Source organism: Heterostelium album, assembly GCF_000004825.1.
Source record: "Heterostelium album PN500 unplaced genomic scaffold PPL_scaffold2, whole genome shotgun sequence".
Lineage (NCBI taxonomy): Eukaryota > Evosea > Eumycetozoa > Acytosteliales > Acytosteliaceae > Heterostelium > Heterostelium album.
This window is the reverse complement of record NW_008805064.1, coordinates 1,295,356-1,319,270: the sequence shown is the minus strand read 5'-3', so window position 1 is coordinate 1,319,270 and position 23,915 is coordinate 1,295,356. Positions and strand designations below refer to the sequence as shown.

Genomic DNA, 23,915 nt, shown 5'->3' with positions numbered 1-23,915 from the left:
AATACTCAAAGATTGTTTAATTATCAATTCTGTAGACTATTAATTTAAAGAGATAGAGTGTGAGAGAGATAAAAGACAGAAGAGAAAGGAATTTAAGAATGATGAATTGAGTTCAATTCATAATTCACATATTTGATTATTTTATTTTGTTCGACAATCACAATCACAGAACTTAAACTGCTTGATAGGAATATTGACTATTGTTATTGCGTGCTGGCTATAGAGTTGAAATAGAAAGGTGAACAGCCAAGGAAATAGAGGTGGAAAAGAAGCCCAAACCCAAAATATAAACCAAGCGTGAGAGTAGGAAAGTTAGATCGGCATTAGAGTTAAGTATAGAAGTAGTTGGTAGGTAAGTAAGTTAGTTAGTGAGTAGGTAAGTAAGTTTGTGAGTAGGAGTGTAGTAGTATGAGTAGAGTGGAAGTAATTGGTAGGGTATAAGTAAGCGAGTAGGAGTGTAGGTAGGTGGTAGTATGAGTAGGTAGGTAAATGATTTAGAATTAGTTGAATTAATTGAGTCGAGTAGAAGTATTTGTCCCAAAGACAAGTAGTTAAGTAGTTAAGTAGTGAGTAGGAGTGTAGTAGTATGAGTAGAAGTGTTATGTTTGTTTCAATTGGTTTTGTTTTTTTTAAAAATTGGAAAGAAAATAAAGGTTAGTAAAAATGTTTTAAAATGGTAATCTTTTTTAATTAAATAAATATGATATTGTTGTTATAAAAATAATGGTTGGTTGTAAGCTAATAAACATATTATATTATAAGTATAAATAACAATATAGTAGTAGTAGTAGTATGATAATAATGTTGATTGGTTGATTAATTTGATTGATTGTTTGATTTGGACGACCCATTAGACCTTAATGTTTTTGATTGATTCTCCTACGGTAAGGACACGGAGTGAGTTGGTCTTTCCTGGAACACCTTCCATGATACCAGAGACGATAACAACACGACTTCCAACCTTGGCTAAGCCTTGCTTCATTGCAATCTCAAGACAGTGCTGGATCAACTTGTCGGTTCCCATCAGTGACTCTACAAGAATTGGAATGGTACCTCTGGTTGCCAACAAATGCTTTACAGTGTATTCCCATGAGGTGATAGCAAAGATTGGCATTGGTGGCTTATACTTACTAACCAATCTTGAAGTCAAACCTGTTTCTGTCATTGTAATAATAATATCGGCCTTCAAATCAATAGCGGTTGCTACTGCATATGAAGCAATGGTTTCAGCTGTACGGTAAAAGAATTAGAAAAAAAAGAGAAAATTATATAGATTAATTAATTTACTTTAGTTTTTGTTGTTGTTGTTGTTGTTGTTGTTGTTTTGTTGTTTAAGTGATTTCTACTTACCAATTGTAATTGGTTTGTTTGAACAGACTTTGAGTGCAGAGAATAAAGTGTGATAATCGGTACTTGACTCTACGAGTTCGGCTTCACGACAGATCTTGGACATGATATCTACAGCCTCAATTGGGTAGTCACCACTGGCAGTCTCACCAGAAAGCATAACACAATCAGTACCATCGAGAACGGCATTGGCAACATCGGTAGCTTCAGCTCTAGTTGGTCTTGGTGCTTTAATCATCGATTCTAACATTTGAGTTGCTGTAATTACTGGTTTACCAGCTATAGTTTTTGCGAATAAGAAATAATAACATTGATATTGATTAGTTGTTGAACCTAGTAGTATTTACAGAGACAATTAATTAACTTACCAGCATTACACTTTGAAACCATCATCTTTTGAGCAACGAAAATCTTTTCCATATTTACTTCGACACCGAGATCACCTCTGGCAACCATGATACCATCGGAAGCCTCTAGAATATCGTTAAAGTTGGTGATACCCTCTTCGTTTTCAATCTTTGAAATGATTTGAATGTTTGCAGCACGCTCACCCAAGATTCTTCTGATTTCGAGAACATCCTCTGCCTTTCTAATGAATGAAGCTGCAATAAAGTCGACCTCTTGCTCAATACCAAACTTGATATCATTTACATCCTTCTCTGAGACTGCTGGCAATGTAACAACTGCACCTGGTAAATGTACATTCTTTGTTTCTCCCAATACTGATGAATTTACAACTTACAAACACAATGTCTATAATAATAATAATAATAATAATAATATTATAATTATATAATTAATAATAAATAATTTAATTAATTAATATTCAATGTAAAATCTCTTTGATGATCCAGATAAATTGTTTTAATATGTACCCTTTATCTGGATGAACTGATAAGATGAGAAGTGAAATAACACCATCAGCAATCAAAATATGTCCACCTGGCTTTACAGACTCGATCAATCCTTTATAATCAAGTGAAATTCTAGTTGTGTTACCCTGATTATTATTATTATAATAATTATTAAATAAAAGATATTAGTAGATATTAAGATTATTTTGTTTAAATAATATACATACTGGAACATCAGTGTTTGTATCTACAAGGATTTCGTGGTCAGCTGGCAAGGTGATTGGTTGACCACCCTCCAATTTACCGGTTCTGATCTCTGGACCTTTAGTGTCGAGCATCAAAGCGCAACCCTTTCCAGTACGCTTGACAGCTTCTCTGAGATTCTTGATGACATTACCGTGATACTCGTGAGTACCATGTGAAAAGTTCATACGACAGATCGACATACCAGTTTCGATCAACTTTACCAACATCTCAACACTCATTGTCTTTGGACCGATTGTACACACAATCTTGGTTCTTACGAATCCTTGTGTTGGTGCATCCAATTGAAGACGCAAATTTCTAGATAATGTTGCCATACTATTTTATGTTATTATTATTATTCTATTTATAATTCCAATACAACAAAAATAAAAAAAAGCTATTCTTTTCTATAAAATAAATTAAAATAAAATAAATTTTATATTAATAATCTTAAATTTAATTTAATTTTAATGAAATTCAAAGTCAAATTTTGTTTTTTTGTTTTTTTTTTAATTTATTATTATTTTAATAAAATTGACACAAATTATTACTATTCACACTACTCGTCAAAATAACAATAAATCTTATGAATGAATTATCTGTAAATAAATTTCATTATCTGAACTATTCTATTCTACACATTATTATATATCATGATTAATTTCCAATTGCTATTATTAAAATTGAATCTATCTATCATATTAACCAACTAATTCCTCGTCCAATCTATTCATCTATATCTATTGATGTATCATCATTGATGTTTGTTTTTTATTATAAACTTAACTCATTCTCTTATTTTAGTGATTACAAATTGAATACTATTTGTTTTTTTTTTTTGTTTGTTTGTTTATTTATTCATATTTGCATACTTATAATAGTCAAGTTATTATTTATTTAATTATTAAGATTATACATACAGTAATTTATTGTTAAAAATGAGATGGGTTAATTTTTTTTTAACATCACTTTATAAAAAAAAAAAATGTGAAAACAAAAAAAACCATTTTTATTAATAATATTTTTTGTTTTGATATGTTCATGACCTGGTGTGGTGGATCACAATACCAACAAACCATATCTTATTTTGCGGAGTTCACCAAAAAAAAAACACACAACTTAAACCCCCTTTTGAATTAATTTATTAAATTTTTTTCTTTTTTTTCACCTTTTTAGTTTTATCTTTTTTTAAGCAATCAGTCATCGAACCATGAATTTGGCGCTTTTAGAAAAAGGTAGACCTTTTGGTGTAGGTTGTATTATTTTTTTTTGTTTATTTTTCGTTTTTTTTTTATTTACAATAATTAATAATTTTTTTTTTTGATTTTCCTTTTTTTTCTTTGCAAAGATAAGATGGTGTTATACAGTATTATTTGATGATTCGAACTCTTATCAATATAGGACCTCGTCCTACCTTGGTAGTCTCTTTGAGAACTCTGTTAAAAGATCTGCTGTCGATTTTGGGTTCTTTTGAGAAAATAAAAATAAAAATAAAGTATAAAACAACGAAAATTAGTTTCGGGTTTTTTGTTTTGTTTTGTTTTTTGTTGGAAAATAAACTTAAGATTTGCAATGTCTCTCGAAATATAACTTACATCTTCTTGAATTACATGTCCACACAGAGGAAGTAGTGCAAGTTGAAATTTGCCTTGCATCTGTGCTATCATTAGTTCTCGGTCGAGTCGGTCGGAACCTGCGAGAATCAGTAGTTTGATGTATCGGTTCTCTAGGAACTCTTTGGAGAGTCCGGTGAACCATTCGCTCCAATACTGTTCGGTCTGAGCCAAGTTTGTAATCCATTTGTATTTGGCTGATTCAACGCCAGCAGTTGCTTCATCCTTGCGAATCTGTGTTGGTATGCTTACGCGAGCACTCTCTAGGTTTCGGAGGGTGCCGCTTGTTATACTCCACTTGATAGCATCGCTCACCGAGTTGAATGAAGCTGGTCGCTTTGCCAAGATGGCACGCATCGAGGGCAGCGCAGACATTGCAGTGCCTTCGACGACGTCGACTACCACAAGTCCTACTTGGTCCTTGACGAGACCAGTCTTTGATGCCTTGACAACGACGGCACCGCCCATGCTGTGACCGACAAGCACCACTTTTAACTTTGAGAATTGCGGTTGCTGCTCGCGGTATGCATTGACAAGAGCAACCAAGTCGGCAACAAGTGTGCCAATTGAACAGTCGGTATCATCGGATGTCTTTGTGTCACCGTGTGCACGTGAGTCATATGCCATGATCCTAAAACTCGATGATTGTGCATGACTTTTCATTATCTTTGAGAGTAAAGCCCATGACATTGATGTATATCCACCGCCATGAACAAACACAAACAAATAGTCACACGACTCTGTTCCATTTCCACCTGGGTTACATTCATAAACTCTAAAGGTACCTCTTTCATCAATAGCTATATCTTTTTTCGAATCGAAATAATCGTTCCAACTTAGTTCTGAATATGTTTGATCTTCATCTATTAAACCATTTTCACTAATGAAAGAGAAGGTAATCAATTAAACCATTGTTTTTTGTTTTTTTTTTTGTTTTTTTCATAAGAAACCTACTCTTGATTATGTAATGTTGGATCTTTAATAGGTGGCAAATTACTTTTATACATTGATTTAAACATACTCATAATTGATATTACATATAACTTTGTTTATATTTTTATAATTAATTAAATATGTTTTTTTTTTTAAAAAAAAAAAATGTGAAGTTGGGATTTTGGTAAGATTAAGTTATTGCCGGCAATCGGCAAAGACAAATTATGTTAAAAAGGAATAACTGTACATTTTCTCTTTTAAGGGAAAACATAAATAAAACATATAATATAATTATATTTGAATTATTTTTATTTTTTTTTATTTTTTAAAATTTGACAAAGTATTGAGAGGTAGGTTGGCGAGTAAGTTGTTTAATTACAATCAGACGTTGACTGACTGTGGTGTTGGTTGTGTATTAGAGTTATTGTTAGGTGTTGATTGAATTGTATCTTTTCTTTTATCTTTTTTTTTTTTTTTTTTTTTATCTTTTATTCTTTTTTTTTTACCTTTTTTTTTTTTTTGTATTGTTTTAAGCTATTGAATATTTAGAGATTGTCTTTGATATAAATAGTAGAGGTAGTAGATCAAGCATCTCTTGTTTGGTGGCAGCGGTAGCGATGAATGGGTGCTGTAGGAGGGTGGTTGGTGTTGGTCTCTTGGAGGAATCCATTTGAAGACAGATGGCAAGGAAATCAAACAACTCATTCGACCAGTGCGAACTGTACTTTTTGTCACGCGAAAACTTTATACCGACACACGATGCCAAAAACATTGCCTTGATCTTTGAACGGTGATGTGGAACCACACCTTTCATCATTTCGGCAGCCATTACACCAAGACTCCAAATATCAACAGAGCAATCGTGCGGTTTCTCCTGTATCTGTTCCGGTGACATCCAGTACGGCGATCCACACATATGTATATCTGCTTTCAATGTCGTCAGATCAATTGAGAAACCAAAGTCAACTAAAAAGAAAAAAAAGTAATAATAAACAAATAAATATAAATTAATAAAACCAACTCACTATTGATATATCATTGTTGTTGTTTGTTTTTTACTTACTTATCTTTACTTCAGCTTTACTATTAATCATGATGTTGGCAGATTTCAAATCACGATGAGCAATGTTTAGGGAGTGTAGATATTCAAGTCCGTGTAGTATCTGTTTTATGATGTAGGCAACGTATTTTTCGGTAAAACTGAAATTCTGGATGGCTTCTTTTATCGTACCACCATCCATGTATTCCATGAGCATCCATATCTCTTCATCGTTCTTCTCGTAGCTGTTTATGTATGTTACAATGTTGGGATGCTTAAGGTAACGCATCAGAGCAATCTCGTTGAGGTTGTTACGCCGATTTCGCTCTGATTTATGGTCAAGTTTCTTGAGTGCCAGCTCGACATTGTTGTACTGACAGTTGTTGTAGAACACGTGGTACACCGTACCGTAGGCACCTTTGATCTCCATCTCAGTGCCGATTCTAAACAGTTTGGCGGGATCCTCTTCCTCGACTACGAGTCGTGCCATCGCCAAAGATTCTTGATCGGGGAACTGGTAGTATTTTCCGGGTTCTATAAATATACGATTGTAATCACTACGGTGACGTGTTGGTTGTGGTGATAAATGCTGTTGATTGTTGGCCGATTGTGTGAGTTGTTGTTGTTGTTGTAAAAGTTGTGATTGTAATTGCTGTACAGAAAAGTTTGTACCATCAACATTTTGATGGTTGTTATTAAATTGTTGTTGTTGTTGTAGTAGTTGTTGTTGTTGAGATGATATATGTGTTCCACTATTCCGTAGTGGCGATGATGTGCCAGATGAAGATAGCGATGTAGGTTGTTGAGGTTGAACGGCGGTATCGGCGGCGGGATCAGTGGTTCCGCGTCGACTCGACGGTTTTGAAGAGATTTGATTGTTGCCGTTGGCCTGACATGGGTGTCGGTAAAAGACACCTTCTTTTCGTGAGAGAAAGTTCAGTACGTTCAGCAGTATCTGTAGGTTCTCTTCGATCATCTCTGACGAGAGATTCAGAGTCTGAACGAGCCACTTTCTCTCGGTCTTGGTAAAGTCGATGAATTTCGAGATCGATCGCACCTCTTCTGGAATTAGATCGTCCGAGTCTTCATCGGACGACATATGCTGTTGATTGTTTAGTTGTTGCTGCTGCTGTTGCTGATGAAGTTGTTGTAGGTGTTGTTTCTTCTTTTTGCTAGAGACAGTGCCGTTTCCGCCATGGTTTGCACCGTTGGCATCTTTCTTGCTGCTCCGTATGCGGGGTTGTGTATTACCGCTGTCACTACCAGGACGTTTGTGACGTGTATCATCTTTATCTATTTGCAACCATGGTGTAGTTGGATCTTTTTTCTTCTTTAAAAATGTAACTAATTTGTGCATCTCTTATTCATTAAAAATATTATTATTATTATTATTATTATTTTCTTTTTTTTCTTACGATTATTATTTTTTTTTTGTTTTTGTATTTTTTTTTTAAATTAATAAACTAAAGAAAATTTTAACCTTTTCTCTATTTATTTCTATCTATATATATATATGAGTGAGTTGACTAAAAATCTCTGTAATCTATAAACCTATAAAACTAAATATATATCAAATTCTATTTGATTGAACTTTAACTTTACTAATCCTTATTATCTATCTGATCTGCTACTTCTGAGAACTAACTGAACTGAAATAATCGTTATATAATCAAAAAAAAAAAAAAGAATTTATTATTATTATTATTGATCTGTATCTTTTTTTTTTTTTTTTTTTTTGTAACTAATTAGCCTAACTAACTAGTAATCTAACTTAATAATAAATATAAATATTTATTAATTTAATTATATTTTAATCTTTTATACTTTTATATATAAAAAAAAATTGAATTTGATTGTATTGTTTTATATTAATAGTTGATTATAAATTTATATAAAAAAAATTAAATTTTTTCCATCACAATTTTTTTCCTTTTTGTACAATTTTTTTTTTAAATTTATTTTTATTTTTATTTTTTTGCCAAAATTTTCAAACTTCTTATTTCGGATTGATTGACAAAACTACTGCAAAACATGCGCACTTTAAAATTAAAAAAAAATACCTGTCAGCATAATGATTTTGGATCAGATGTAGGCTTTATCAATTTAGCTTCATGATTTGATTTGAACAGTTTTTTTTTTAAAAAAAAAACAATCATTTTCAAATTGATCAAGTGAGTGATCCATTAATGGTTGATAGTCGTTTTTTTTTTTTTCTCAATTTATTTATTTTCATGGTTATTAGTAATATTATTTTATTATGTTCTTGATGTTATTAAAATTTTATTTTATTTTTTTGGTTTGACTTTTACTTTTAAATTTTTACTAAACAAGGTCTACAAAAAATTAGTTGGCAATATCTTTATTAATTGAGTGCATTGAAGACGCTGACCATGGGGGGAAATTACCGACAATAGCAAATCTTTAGAAACAAAACTTGGTTTTTTTGTGAAAAAAAAAACATAAAAAGAAAAGGGTTCAAAAATGATTAGGACCCATCTTTAGCAAAAAAATATGGTTCAAACTTTATTTATTTGTTTTATGGGGGATTATTGGTTTTTTGAAAATTAATATTGTTATTGACGTTGCTTCTATTTCCATTATTATAATTTTGCTGGTATAATTTATTATAGTTGCCTCTAAAGTTATTATTATTATTATTGTTATTATTATTATTGTTGTTGTTGTATGACATGGGTGGTGGAGATTGTAAGTTTGCTTGATATGTGGGTTGTTGGTTGTATATAAAGATTGGGTTGCCATTGGACAGTTGTGGTGGTTCGTTTATTTGGTTCTGACTGTGATGGGTCACCTGCCGTGGGTAATGATCTCCACCATTCATATTGTTGTTGTTGTTGTTGTTGTCAGTGTAAAAATTTCTATTGTTGTAATTTGAAGATCGATTGTTGTTATTGTTATTCATATGATTGTTAATAATATTATTATTATTGTTGTTGTTGTTGTTGTTGTTGCTATGTGTATTACTATTGCCATTGATATAATATAATGGTGTTGGAGGTGTCGATAGCATGTTTATTGGGAGCGGTGTGGGTGGTGAAGTTGATCGATTTAAATGATGACGACTACTATTGCTATGGTATTGGTTATTGTTGTTAATGTTGTTATTATATCCATGATTGATTATATTTGGTGTGGTATTCTGTTGCTGCTGTTGTGGTTCGAAATAAGGCGTTGGATGCCCACTTGAATAGGGCATTGGTAATGGAAGTGGCTGATGCTGTTGTTGTTGTTGTTGCTGCTGTTGCTGTGGATAGGCATGAGGATGCATATTGATATTGTTTACATTGTTGAATGGAGGTACCGCTCGTGAGATTGGAGGAGATGGTGTTCTGAATGTTGGTTGTTGATTGTAATGAGAATGAGTATTACTGTAACCATTGCTGCTGCTGCTGTTGTTACTGCTAATGACTGTAGCAGCAGTGGTTGATGTTGGATTTTGTGACGAAAGAGTAGCACTTCCGTTGTTTTGTTGATTATTAAGCTTGAACTGATTGTTACTAATGAAATTCGGTGAGTTTGGATTTAATGAACTCTTTTTAATGGTGGTGGTGGTGGAGACACCATTACCATTAATGTTATTGCTATTAGCACTTTGCTTTATAGTTTGTGATTGTGATTGTTGTTGTTGTTGCTGCTGCTGCTGTGTTTGTTGTGATAATGAAGAGGAAGAAGAAGAAGAAGAAGATAATGATGTAGTTGGTGATTGTTGATCGTAGATATCAATAATATCATCGGATGGACCTTCACCAGCGAAGATACGTTCACGTGCTTTATTGTAGGCAGCCTGTTTCTCCTCTAAACTTACAGAGGTCGGTCTTTTGTTTTGCTGATCGGTTCCATTCGATGAACTATTAAGTGGATTTCTCCTCATGATTTTCTTTACTGGAGGTGGTGGTTGTTCTTCGTGATTTGCACAACAAAGACATGGTGCTTCAACTATTGTTTCCAAGACAGTCTCTGTTGTTGTGGTTGTTGTGCTACTTGTGATTGTTGATATGGTTGTAGGACTGGTCAATACTACACTCGAGTTGTTGTTGTTGTTGCTAATGTTCGAGTTGATCGATAATGATTCTGTACTGGTTGTAATGCTTGCTATTGTGTTATCAATCATTGTCGACAATGATGACGATGATGATGATAATGATAATTCGCTAGATATAGAAGATGTAGATCCATTTAGCACTGAAGGTGATGATTCGCTACTACTATTCTGAATGCCAACTCCACTGACAACACTTTGAGTGGAAGTATTCTTGTTCACTCGATAAAGGTTGTGACCACAACCAAGACAAATACTCATTCTATCTTTTTCTCTATCTAAACAATCTTATTTACTCTTTCTATTTATCAAAAAATAGTAAATAAATAAAGAAAATAACTATTTTTATTACACTAGAAATAAAATAAATAATTTTTCAAAAAAAAAAAAAAAAAAAACAAAACAAAAACATAAAAAAATTAACTGTTTTTTTCATCTTGCTCAAAAATCTTTAAAAAAAAACATGCTTTTTAAAAAAAGATTTGAAAAAAATTAAAAGAAGGAATATATATGAAACGGTATTGGTTGTCAAACAGTTAAAAGAAAAGAATCTAGAATAAACAAGGTGTTTGACATTGTGATACTATTAAAATATTTTATTTCTAAATATATAATCTTTTTTTTTATTATTATGCTCATCTTATTTTTAATAAAATAAAAGAAAGTAATAAGATAATTATGAAAGATGCGAATATTGAGGAGAAATGAAACAGTGAATTGACTTCTTCTTTGAGATCAGTCTCAATGAACTGATGTATAACTTTGTCACGCAATCGTTTCGATTCAATCTTTTGCTTGATGATCTTGTCAGCTTCATGCTTGGATTCACTGATGAACGAGTATTGGAACCAGAAGGTGGAGAGTCTCGACTTCATTATCATCTTGACCTTATTGAGTGATTCCATCACAATCAATTTCATCTGTTCTACATTCTCTCTTTGTTTCATTGCAATTTGTTGGTCAATAAATTGCTGTCATTCAATAAAAACTATTAGTTTTTTGTTTACATTCAACCACCTTTATATTAATTGTTTCAACTTACAATGAAATTTGAAAGTTCTTGTCTAAATGAAGCAGTGTTGTTGAATACTTCAAGATTCTCTTTGAATGAGGTCAGTACAGAGAGTCTGAGTTCATCTGCTCTGGCCTCGAGATACTCTTCCTCCACAGGCAACACTAATTGACCAAGACCTCGTTTGAATTGGTATTTGAAGTTGTTTGATTGCACTTTACAACGATCCAATATCTTGTCTTCATTGTAGGCTTTGATGACATCATACTGTTCACCAAGTAGCTTATCTAGATTCACCATGAATGCACTAAAGTAAACTTCATCCTCTGCTATCTGAACTGTTGTGATGAACCATTGATTTACACTATTCTTATTCTGTTTGTGTATTGCCTCTAAATCTTTATATCTCAAAGGATATTTAATACCACTTGCAATTATTAAATTATAAAGTTAATTATTAATATTAATAATCAATAATCTAATAATCTAATGTGTCGGACATACTCATTCATTAAATCTTTATATTTATCGATTGCAGCTGCTATTGATTTAGATAATAACATTTCCATTTCATTCTTGTTCTTTAAAATCAATTGTGATGAAAGTCTATCAATATCATTCTACAATTATTGTAATAATAGTTTGATTGTTAGTTATTAATTAGTTTTGAAATATTATTTGTTTATAATACAAACATTTAAATTATTTAAAAAAGTTGCGTATATCTCAGAGTTATGATATTGATTCGTAATAGATTTGAATTCAGAAAGAATGAAATCTCTTAACGATTGTATCGATTCCAATAGTTTCTTGTTACTCATTGGTATACTAATGGATTCTAGTTTATCTTGGAATGTCAGAGTTGCCGATGAATGTTCAGAAGTTAAATATCCTTTAATCTTATAATTGTTTTCTTTTTTATAATAATCTTTAAGTTCTTTAAGTGTTTTCTAAATTATAAAGTTAATAATAGGTTTAGTTAATAACATTCTTTTTTGATAATTTAATAAACGGTGGGTGGCGAAGTATTATAATTACATCTAATTGTATTAAGCCAGGTTTATATGCTTCTTCTAATCCAAATAATAGTTGTCTATAGAGGTTGTTTACGAATGAAATAGAGTCTGATTCCAATTTCTGATATTGACGGTCAGAGAGTGGTGGTTCCTGTGACTTTAATGTATCCATCTTCTCTCTAAACATTGAAATGCTGTCGTCTAGTGCATTCTGTTGTTGCTGTTTGATGAATCCTACCCAGATCGATGGCACCGTCGGGAAGTTGTTACCGTTTGCCACCTGTACCAAGAGTTTGATCAGTGAACCAATAGCAGGTCCTTTCAGCTTTGGTCGTAGCTGATTGAAAATCGAATGCTTCAATTGATCGAGTTCCGTCAGATAGATAGGGTTCAGCTCATTGATAACCGCTTTGTTCAAGTATCTCAGTGTGTTTCTGTCGCCCGACGGAATGAACAGAGTATGACACTGAATCGCTGGGAATATCTTTGCAATCGAAAGATAAGAGTCTGGCTGATCTCTGGAATGCGCTTTCAACAACTGATTCAGCCATTCAGTTGCACTTTGATCGCCTATATCCTGAAAGAAATCTTGGACTACCCATGTTAATGATGGAAATCTAAAGAATATTCGAAAAGCAAAAAGAAGATGGTAAGTAATCAGTTTCGTTATGTTTCCAATCTAAATCTCACTACTCACTCCAATATCTTTACAAGTGGAGAATCATATTTGATCTGTGATTTCAGAGCAAACAATTGTGTTCGTCTAGAGAGTAGCTCTAGATATTCGAGTGAAGATTGATCGATGATCTTGACCGAGTTGTAGATCAAGTGTGAAGAGAGAAGCGTTGTGATTGCAAAGATCTTGGCGTCGTAGGTCTCTGATACGTTGCTGCTGTAGAATCCTTCGGTGTCGAGTAGAAGGAGGTTGTGTTTGTCGGTGCCGACGTTGATCGTTGCAGACCACACCCAGATGCCAAGTGTCTGTGGGTGCACGGTCGGACCCACAGTGAAGGTATCGGTCGTGCCCATCAGTTGGTTGAGCAAGAATGACTTTCCACTGTGAAAGGTTCCCACCACACCGAGAACGGACTGCTCGCCCTCCAGCGAGTTCAAAGCAGCCAGCACAGTGTGATTGATGAGCAACTCCTGATGATTCTCATCGGGATAGATCAATTGCATCGGACGATGTTGTCCTCTTGACATATCTATACTAATTGTAACAGAGCCATCTTTAGTTCTACCGATTTCAAATTCTCTCACACCACCATCATTACCACCACCACCACCATTTGTGGTATCACCACCACTAACCAATATTACCAGCCACCATAAAACTATAAGTAATAGATAACTTTTCAAACGATACAATAATAACATATCTCTATAATTTAATCTAATCTAACAATAACTAACTAACTAACTGAACTTTACAAAACATAAGAAAAAATAACTATTAAGATTTTTTTTTATATCTTTTATAATATATAATATTATAATATGTTTGTTTTTTGTAGTCAGAGAGTAAGTGAGTGAAAGTGTAATTGTATTAACTAAAACAAGTCATTTAGATGAATAAAATTATAAATATTAACCAGATTAATTTAGTTTGAAGTCGACGAAACTTCAAAAAATTTGATGTGGGCTGTTGTAAAATTTTTATGATGAAGTTTGCTAGTATGTTGATCCATCACCCCCAAACACTTAACATTTTAATTTAATTTAAAAAAATACACATAATTATATAAATATAATCTAATAGTTATGATTAATAAAGAATGATAAAAGAATCAAATACACTATCATCAAGACCAATAAAGAATAGATTGCAAACAAATGCAAATGATATAGATCATAATAATGATAATGATAATAATAATAATATAGATAAAAATAATAGCAATAACAATAGCAATAATAATAAAACCAAATCTTATATACAAATAGGAGCTATACTTATATTATTTTCATTATTTTTCTATCCTTTGATACTTTATCTCGATCTGTCATTTGTATTCTCCGGTGGTGTCGGAGTTGATGTCACTGCTAATTCAATTCAAACAGGACTTAAAAAGATTGCACATTGGTCAAAGAACAATGGAAATTGTGGCAATCACAGAGTTGCCGTCGGTTACAACACAAATTTGGACTTGGTTGTCAATGCAGTGGATCTACTTCATGCTTTAGGACTATCACCCACTCAGAATCCAACGCCTTCCGATGAAATACACACACTCTCTCAATTCGAACAAACTTTTACATATTATTTCGGTAATTCATCATCATCTTACTATACTAATTCGAATTGGTTCGTTCGTGTTAACACATGATTTATATTATTATTATTATAGATTCAGGTAGTGCAGCAGAGAGATTCATTACAGAAAAAGATGTATTCGATCAAATTATAAAGGCAACCGATAGTTTGAATAGACAAGAGTATTTGACCGGTGGAAATGCTGGAATCATTGCCAATAGACTGGCGAGAGAAGGTTGTCGTGTCGATTTGAGTGGTGTTGTCGGTAGCAAGCTAAAGAATCTTCTCAATGATTCGATCAATGTCATCGAGTACAATGCTGACACTCGCGATGAGATACATCTCATTATGGAGTATCAGACCAACTCGACATGGGGTGCCTACTCGACACATCGCGCCAACCGTTTCATTGTTTCCAACGACGTCTCCAACGCCAATATCGTCACAATGGAACAGCTACACCGTCATCTTCAACAAAACTCCAAACAGCACAAGACTGACTTGCTGATCATCAGTGGACTCCACCTGCTCGGTGACCAACAGCTACACCGTATCGAGGAGATGTCAAAGTTGCTCGACATCATCCCATACCAATCCGGAAAAGAGTCACTGCTCTCCGTGTCAAACATCCCGATTCATTTCGAACTGGCGTCGATCACCTCTAGCAACATCATTGGCGCAATCGCCAAGTCGATTCTCCCCAAGGTGGACAGTCTTGGCTTCAACGAGCAGGAACTTGGATTCCTCTACTTGGCAACCGGTGGAACCGAACACACAATGTCAGAGTTTAGAGCACCGTCTATCAACACGGTCATCAATGCAATCATTCACGTCTTCAAGCATATCACCAAGTCGAGTGGTCAGGACGACCCAATGTCGATGATGCTGGACGACAAGCGCAAGCTAACACGTATCCACTTCCACTATCTCACCTACCACATCGTTGCCATTCAGAAGGAGTCGTCGTGGTCGACCAAGAGCGCAATCATGTCGGTTGCAGCATCGTCGATTGAGGCATCGGAGCAAGCCTGTGGATTCCGTGATGTAGAGCTACGTATCCCTCTGAAATTCGAAGTGGACTACCGTTACACTCCAGGCTCAAAGTTGAAATTCGCAATCGATGAGACATTCCCAATCACCTCGTGGCAAGACGAAGGACTAGAATTCCATCTCGCACCCGTACTTGTTTGTAAATCACCAGAGAGAACCGTTGGTTTGGGTGACTCTATTTCGACAACTGGTTTCATCTATCAAACTATAAAAAATTAAAAATAATAATAAAAATAAAATAAAAAAATAATACCAAATTAAATTTATTTGTAAAATTATCTTTTTAAAAACAATAAAGATATGATATTGACAGGTCAATATATATCTTGCAACGAAAGAATCAATTTCATGAGATCTTTCAATATCCAAATCTCTGGAATTCAAACTTGGAATAATATTTATTTTACATTTGAAAGATTTAAATGTTTCATTCATACTAATATTTCTCTCTGTTCAACATATTTGTTAAATAAAAAAAAAATACTCTACAACCCCTCACCCAATACTAAAAGAAGTAAAATGTGATAAAAATAGTATTAATTTGATAAACATCTATCTGATAGTGAGTTTATTTCTTAAATAAACTTCATTTATAATTATCTTTGCCAATAATAAAAGGAATAGGATATTTCTTCAAACTCCCCAAATTTTTATTTAATTTAATAATTTATTCTTTAAAAATAAAAAAAAAGTATAAAAGGTAATCTCTTCCCTTTAATCAGTTTCGAGGTGATAATTATGGATCAAAATTTTGTTGCTCAGAAAATCACATTATATTTTTATTTTTTAATAAACTATCACACACCATCCCTCCCTTTTTTTTTTTTATCCGTTTACAAAAAATTTGAATTTGAAAATAAAATTGAAAAAAATCAATATTAATTTTATTTTTTTAATCTTCAAAACACATCATTTGTTTGTACAATAAATATTTATTTATTTAATGAATGACAATTTTATGTTGAATTTGTTGACATTCACGAATCAGACTTTTAGTTAGTTAGTTAGTTAAATAGTTGGTACAACAACGACAATACAGTAATATCAGTATTAAATTTAGATATCTATTCTATGACATTATTGTAGAAAGAAAATATATATTGTTCTTATTTAAAAGAATGATAGATAGTCAATCAAATATACTGTTTAATTGGAATGATAACAGTAGCGGTTCTGGCGGTGGTGGTGGTGGTGGTAATATCGATCCCAGTCAATGTGATAGCAACACTACCAATCATCATGTTGATGTTAATCATCAATATCAATATGTAGAGAATAATAATAATGATAATAGTAACAATCATTATCATCATTATTATCATCAACAACAACAGCAACAGCATGAAGATGAAGATAATAAAGAACATCAGCAACAGCAACAATATGAACATGAAAATGAACATGATTATAATGATAACAATGTATTGCAGGGTAGTGAACAATCCACTAGCTATATCGATCATATGTTCTACGATCAGTTGGGATACCATAGTAATGCTGTAGATTCAACACAACAAATAACAAGTCAACATAATCATCATAATAATCCTAATCATAGTAATCAACACAACCAATTCACAAATGATAACATTATGAATCAATTTAATTCTTCTACCAATAGCAACAGCAGTGGCGGTGTTGGTACCAGTAAACAACAACATATGGACATCGATGAAATCATCACTGCAAACGAACAAACTGTATATAGAACAAGATCTCATTTCAATTTAGAATATCTAAACTTTGATCAACTAGATGGTATATTATTATCAACAATATCACACAATATTATCACTCACTAACATTATTATTATTATTACTATTACTGCTTTGTAATTAGAATATTTTGAGAATAAACTACCGATTGATACTTTCGATGAGAATGGAAACAACAATGGAATGGGTGTAGGTCTAAATGGTGCGAATGCAGATCTCACTGATAATGTATATAAGAAATTCTTGTTGGATCTACAGTCGGGCGCACAGCAACCACCTTCATTAGATGATCACGACGAGGACGATCAGGACTATGTTCCACCTGAGGAAGACGATGACGATGACGACGACGAGCCTGACGACCAGGACATCTATGACGATGACTGCGATCTGATCAATAACAAAAACAGCAGCAACAACAGAGTCAACAGTCAATCGAGCAAGACCAACGAGATGCAAGCACTACTCACCGATTTCATTGAGAACGAAGGAAACATTCAACCTATAGATTTAAAATCACTCTTTGAGAGTAATCAGTCCTATGGAAACACTACCAACTCTATACCTTCAACTACATCACTAAATAATCAGATGACTCGCAGCAGTATGTTGATCCACTCCGATGTTCCATCAATTGGAATCGAGTCTTATGACGCTACATGTACCAATGAATTTACAAACTTTCAAATAGAGACAAATGATAATATTTTCGATGATTATAGAGCTGACTGTGGAAGTGATTCTATTTTACCTGATGACATTCAACATAATCATAATCATAATCATAATCATCAACATAATCATACTTCTAGCAACAACAATTCAATACACTCACCACCAGATTCACCAGATAATAATATTCTAATATCACTAAACAACGAAATCACAAATAATAATAGCGCACATTCTACACCTACAGCACCAACACAATCACAAACAACCAACTTTAACACCTTTGTACAGATCGATTTAAATACCATTCAAACCTATTTCCAGAGTCTTCAAAATAATGATAGCAATTTAAATAATAATAATAATAATAATAATAACAATAATAGCAATAGTAACGGTAATAGTAGTAGCATTTTAGAAATTAATAATAATAATAATAATAACAATAACAATAACAATAATAATAATAATCATAATAATAATAATAATAATAATTTTAGCTTTAATGATCATTTGAATAGTCATAGTATTTTAGATAATAATAACAACATATATAATGATAGTAATAATAATAATATTGATTCATTTAAGAGAAGGAGAAGTGGAGCTAATGGATATAGTGGAAAAGATGAAAAGAAAGAACACTCTTTAAAGAAACACAAGTCAAGTACACCTCATCAGACTCAACAACAACAACAACAACCATTTGAGGTTTTCACAGAGCAGGATATCACAAGATTGAAACAACAAATTTCGAATCACTATCAGTTACTGCTACAGGTCCTACTGAGGATTAGAATAGAGAATTGGAATTACACAAGTATGTCAAACACCAAAAAGAAGAATAAAGCCAAGAAAAATCAACAGGAACCACATCTCTCCATCATCAATGACATTGTGAAAGATGACACTGCTCCCAATCCTCATCCTCTAGCTACAAACATAGATGCATGCAAAAAAATGTTGGTAAGTATTAATAATAATAATAATAATAATAGACTAAATCATCATCATCATTGTTCTGACCACCACCATTTTTAATTGAAATAGGATGAAATACATACACTTTATAAAATACATTGTGATAAGAATTTACTTTCACACTTTTTACTGACGCAGATAGAGTCACCAACAAAGTTTACCCGATCAGCCAAGAGAACTATGCTACCACCGTTCAGCTCACCTATCTACAACGATGAGTGTTTCAAGTTGCACCCGTATCTCGAGGAGTTGCTCAAAGAAGATCCTAGACCCAATGAAGATACAATGAATGTAATACTCAATACCTTTAAGGATTGCTTCACCGACGAGCTCAAGTACCAACCGACCAACCTACTACGACTAAAGTTCACACCATCCGAGGACAAACTCTTGAAACTTGGTTTGGAGCGATACGGACTCGATTGGAATGCTATCAGAGTCAATCTACTACCGACCAAAACAATAGACCAGATCTTTCATAGATATAAAAATAAGACATCCTCAAACTCTGCCAACAATATTATTAAAGTAAGTAAACCTATAGGTTTATAATAATAATAATAATATACATATATTAACAAACAAATAACAATAGGATTTTCATGCAAAATCAATTTTAACAAAGAAAGAAGAAGACATATTGGTTAAAGCAATCGAAGAGCTTGGTACAGATTGGGATACAATCGTCAAGAACTATCTGCCTACAAAATCTGTCAAGATATTGTCTGACTACTACTCAAAGAAGCTGGGAAATATCAAGAAAAAGAAGATCAAACAACAGCAACAACAGCAGCAACAATCTTCCGATGAATCAGAAAAGAAAAAGAACAAGAGTAACAAAGATAAAGAGACAACAGACAAAGACAAGAAAAAGAAGAGCAATCTTTCAAATTTGAATATTAATCTGCTGAATGACTCAACTCTATACGATCTTGAAGATGATAGTTCACCACCTTGTTTCCAACAACAACAACTAGAACCTATCAATAGTGTACTTCTTGCGGATGAACGCTCAACCGCAGCTAAACAACAGGATAAACAAGAGAATGAAAAGTCAATAATCGATCATCAGATTTCAACTTCACAAACTGCAGGTCAACAACAACAACTGAACAAACAAGATGAAGATGAAGAAACTTCGCCAACTCAACAACATCAACAACCAGACGAAAGTAATGAAAGCCAAGGTGATTGTGGTGGTGGTGGTTTAAGATCAATCAACCAAAGCGACAATATGGAAGTGATCGAAGGTATAGTTGTTAAATGGACAAGAGACGAAGATAGAATACTATTGGTTACCATAAAGGAAAGAGGTGTCTCTGAGGATGTATGGGATTGGACAGCCAACAATCGTTTGACCAACAGAACATCACTCCAGATTCGTCATAGATACTCTCATCTACTAGAACTACTTAAAAGAAACAATAAACCAAACTAGATAGACTTAGAATAAATTTTCTAAAGAGTATCAAGTTAAAAAATATTATTTTTCGAAACAGATTTTGTTTTTTTGAATGTTTTTTTTTTTTTTTTTTGATGACTCAAGATCTACTACATGTGCTTGATGAGTGATGATGTCACTCGATTTACAATTATAGATTTTCCAACCTTGATTGAAACCACAAGGTCGTCATCATCGTGATCGGTTGTTGATAGTTATAAAAAAAAAAAAACAATTATACTGGTTTGTTTGCTGATGTTCATCTTCAATAATAAATTTTCATTTTTGATAAAAAAAAATTGAAGATTTAATTTTTTTGTTTCATTTTTTTTTTACCTATGCATCACCAAAGATCTTATTATTTGAATAAATTGTTGCAAAATATTTTATCAGAAAAAAAAAATCCCTTCAAAATCAGTCTGGTATTTTTTTTTTTTTCTGTTTTTGTGTTTTTTATTTTTTGTTTCTACAAAAGTATATTTTTAATATTTTACTTCCCACTCAATTTTATAGCATTATCCATCTTTCAATATTTATTTTAATTGTATAGTATTAGTCGACTTTTTATTCACCTATCTTTGAAAACATATAAACACACACTTTTGTAATATAAATTTATTATAAAAGTGTTACGAACCAAACAACAACAACAACAATTGAATATCTAAAAAATAAAAAGAAAAAACAAAAATTTTGTTAAAAATAAATAAAGGGTTAAAAAAGATACCTTTGCTTGCTGCAGGCAAATAAACTAAAACAAACAACTATCAACAAAACACAACACAACACAACACTCAATAACAACATATAGCAATAATAGTAGTATTTAGTATTTTAGCTGTCAGTTTAGTTTTTATTATTATTATTTAAAATACAAGTTGCTAGCAAATATATATAAATATAGCAAATGAGTAATAATTCAACAACATCACCTGGTGGTGGTAGTGGTTTTAAGAGAGCCAGTGTTAAAATATCGAGTGGTTCATCCATTGGATTTGGTTCTGCAAATCAGCAACAACAACAACCTCCACAGCAAGACAACACTTTGACACCTGTTAATAATAATAATAATAATAACAGTGGTGGTGGTGTTGGAAATGATTCAAATAATAACATTGAAAATAGAAGAAAAGTTACATTTGGAAGTAGTAGAAAGACATTTATCAACACCGAGAATAGCAGTGGTGACCTAACAACAAACCAACAAACACCTCCACCATTAGCATCAATAACAAATACAACTACTACTACAGATACAACTTCAGATATAAACATCAACGATTTGAATTTAGATCCATTCCCAGTGACCAGACCGAGAGCCAATCGATCAAAGACAATGGTACAATCAAACTTTATGGGTAGACCAAGAGTAAGCTTTAGTCCAAAGCCATCGGCCGGACAACAGCGCGAGCGTGTCCAAATAGGTGGTCGTGTAAAGAGTGGCGATGACGTCGATCAATTGGTCGACCTCTCTCAAGACTCTGACTCTGTGGCAAAAGATAAAGATTCATTCGAGAAGGTCAGCTTGGACGACAAGAAGATCGGTGCCACCGCTGCTGACGATGATGATGATGACGACGATGACGATGTTGCACCAGTGAAGCCAATCTCATGGGCATCAGTACTGAATAAACCGAAATCACAGAATGGTACTGGTACAGGAACAGGTTCTGGCTTTGGAGGTTTCGGAGGATTTAGAAATAACAATGGTACCAATAATAATAACAACGGTGGAACTCTTACAGGTGAAGATGGAATCAATCAAGAGAATGAACCAACTTCAAGAAGAGGAACATTCAGAAAAGCCATTGTTATTGGAACTCATTTCGCCGAACCACAAGACGACATCCCTGAGCCAACCGGTGAAGGATCTCGCATCTCCTCACTCGACTTGGCAACTGTTCAACGTCCAAAACAACAATATCACACCATAGATCCATCTACTATTCCACAATGGAAGAAGAACAACGAAGATTTAATACAAACATATGAACAACAACCACCACCAACCACAACCACCAACAATAACAATAATACTAATAATAATTCAACTGGATTAATATCAAATGTATCCAATACATTCTCATCATTATTAAATAGACCATCTGCTAAGCCAGCAGGCCAATCGGCTGGTAGAACCAAAGCAGAGGCAGAGTATCTCGATTATCTCCAACGTGCTCGCGAATCAACGTTCCCAGAGATCGAGTCACTCAACTTTATCTATCAGGCTGGCAAGGACAACCTCGGTAGAACAATCGTTGTTGTCGTTGCATCGAATCTTCCAGTGAAGCAAACAGACATGGAGCGTGTCCTTCTCTACACCATCTCAATTATGGATCCAGTGGTAGAAGGTGACTATGTACTGGTATACGTGCACACCAACATCTCAAACGATAACAAACCAAGTTTTGCATGGTTAAAGAAAGTTTATACAATCTTTAATAGAAAGTAAGTTAACTACTAGCTACTGGTTATACAAATTAATAACTAACTATTATTATTTAAAAACTTAGATATAAAAAGAATTTGAAAGGATTATATATAGTACATCCAACCACATGGATTAAATTCACACTCAGACTTTTCAAACCATTTATCAGTTCAAAGTTTTGGCGAAAGTTGACCTATATCGATGATCTCACGGATCTCTTCAAGTTCTTCTCAAAGGATCAATTGAATTTACCACCGCAAATCATGATGTACAAGCCAGCGGGCAGAAAAGCACAACCAATATTTGGTGCACCATTGGAGGAGGTCATTAACAGACCAGACAATCCAGGTGAGATTCCAATTTTCTTTGAGAAGGGTATTGCCTATTTGGAAAAGAAAGGACTCAAAGTCGAGGGTATTTTCAGATTGTCCGGTGCCAACTCACAGATTAAATCACTCAAGCAATGTTTTGACTCTGGTGAAACCGTTGATCTCGAAGACTGCGAAGATGTCCACACTGTTGCAGGTCTACTCAAGCTCTACCTTCGTGAGTTACCACAACCACTATTCCCATTTGACACCTATTCATCTTTTATTGAAGTTGCAAGTGAGTAATAACAAAGAATATATTAACATTTGTTAGTAAATCAAGATTATGTACTAATAATAATAATTAATTATCATTATGATTTTAATATTTGATAGGAGGAGACGCACCAAAAGATCAAAAGATTGAAAGTATCAAGCTATTGTTATCATTTTTGCCACCTGCCAACAAGGCATTGAGCAGACATTTGTTTAGATTCCTCGATAAGGTCATCCAGAATGCAGCGACCAATAAGATGAATGCTGTAAATCTATCGATTGTATTTGCGCCAAATATCTTGAGAGACCAAGACAGTAATGTAATGAACGTAGTTCAAGATGCTCAATTTGTCAATCAAGTCATTCAATTATTATTAGAGAATATTAAAACTGTTGTTGTTTAATAAACTTCAATGAATTATTACTGAAATATTAATATTTAAAAAAAAAAAAAAATAAATATTTTTTGAGATATAATTTGTTTGATTTTGTTTGATTTATAATCTCAAAAATATATATTTTATTTTATTTTATTTTTTATCATTTTTTTTTAGCTAAAACAGGAAAAATAACGTGTCATTGCTGAATTCAAAGACAGTTTTTTACATTGGCAAAAAAAAATTCAAATAAAAAAATTGATAAATGAGTTTTTTTTTTTTTTTGTAGAAA

General features: G+C 33.1%; 7 protein-coding genes across 7 annotated transcripts; 2 read left to right on the top strand and 5 right to left on the bottom strand.

Annotated features, from left to right (window-relative positions):
• Window positions 1–172: 172 nt before the first annotated feature.
• Window positions 173–5,085, bottom strand: pyk (pyruvate kinase; the record flags this gene model as incomplete). The annotated part of the gene is made up of 10 exons (XM_020572839.1): window positions 173–217; window positions 884–1,230; window positions 1,351–1,680; window positions 1,716–2,069; window positions 2,266–2,347; window positions 2,429–2,783; window positions 3,368–3,415; window positions 3,862–3,914; window positions 4,043–4,940; window positions 5,015–5,085. The coding sequence occupies 10 exons, from the start codon at window positions 5,083–5,085 to the stop codon at window positions 173–175; spliced, it is 2,583 nt and encodes an 860-aa protein (XP_020436956.1).
• Window positions 5,086–5,522: 437 nt separating this feature from the next.
• mkcE (STE family serine/threonine-protein kinase) lies at window positions 5,523–7,389 on the bottom strand (the record flags this gene model as incomplete). The annotated part of the gene is made up of 2 exons (XM_020572838.1): window positions 5,523–5,959; window positions 6,057–7,389. The coding sequence occupies 2 exons, from the start codon at window positions 7,387–7,389 to the stop codon at window positions 5,523–5,525; spliced, it is 1,770 nt and encodes a 589-aa protein (XP_020436955.1).
• Window positions 7,390–8,568: 1,179 nt separating this feature from the next.
• PPL_01836 (SUZ domain-containing protein) lies at window positions 8,569–10,350 on the bottom strand (the record flags this gene model as incomplete). Its single annotated transcript, XM_020572837.1, has 1 exon — window positions 8,569–10,350. One exon carries the CDS (start codon window positions 10,348–10,350, stop codon window positions 8,569–8,571), a length of 1,782 nt encoding a protein of 593 aa, XP_020436954.1.
• Window positions 10,351–10,508: 158 nt separating this feature from the next.
• On the bottom strand, window positions 10,509–12,304 carry PPL_01835 (guanylate-binding protein; the record flags this gene model as incomplete). The annotated part of the gene is made up of 5 exons (XM_020572836.1): window positions 10,509–10,538; window positions 11,132–11,528; window positions 11,606–11,721; window positions 11,797–12,051; window positions 12,140–12,304. 5 exons carry the CDS (start codon window positions 12,302–12,304, stop codon window positions 10,509–10,511), a joined length of 963 nt encoding a protein of 320 aa, XP_020436953.1.
• Window positions 12,305–12,810: 506 nt separating this feature from the next.
• PPL_01834 (guanylate-binding protein) lies at window positions 12,811–13,825 on the bottom strand (the record flags this gene model as incomplete). Its single annotated transcript, XM_020572835.1, has 2 exons — window positions 12,811–13,451; window positions 13,819–13,825. 2 exons carry the CDS (start codon window positions 13,823–13,825, stop codon window positions 12,811–12,813), a joined length of 648 nt encoding a protein of 215 aa, XP_020436952.1.
• A 67-nt stretch (window positions 13,826–13,892) lies between these two features.
• glk (ADP-dependent glucokinase/phosphofructokinase) lies at window positions 13,893–15,640 on the top strand (the record flags this gene model as incomplete). The annotated part of the gene is made up of 2 exons (XM_020572834.1): window positions 13,893–14,385; window positions 14,466–15,640. 2 exons carry the CDS (start codon window positions 13,893–13,895, stop codon window positions 15,638–15,640), a joined length of 1,668 nt encoding a protein of 555 aa, XP_020436951.1.
• An 899-nt stretch (window positions 15,641–16,539) lies between these two features.
• On the top strand, window positions 16,540–23,650 carry gacY (RhoGAP domain-containing protein; the record flags this gene model as incomplete). Its single annotated transcript, XM_020572833.1, has 8 exons — window positions 16,540–17,179; window positions 17,262–18,775; window positions 18,860–19,081; window positions 19,157–19,318; window positions 19,386–20,117; window positions 21,136–22,679; window positions 22,745–23,268; window positions 23,367–23,650. The coding sequence occupies 8 exons, from the start codon at window positions 16,540–16,542 to the stop codon at window positions 23,648–23,650; spliced, it is 5,622 nt and encodes a 1,873-aa protein (XP_020436950.1).
• Window positions 23,651–23,915: the final 265 nt, after the last annotated feature.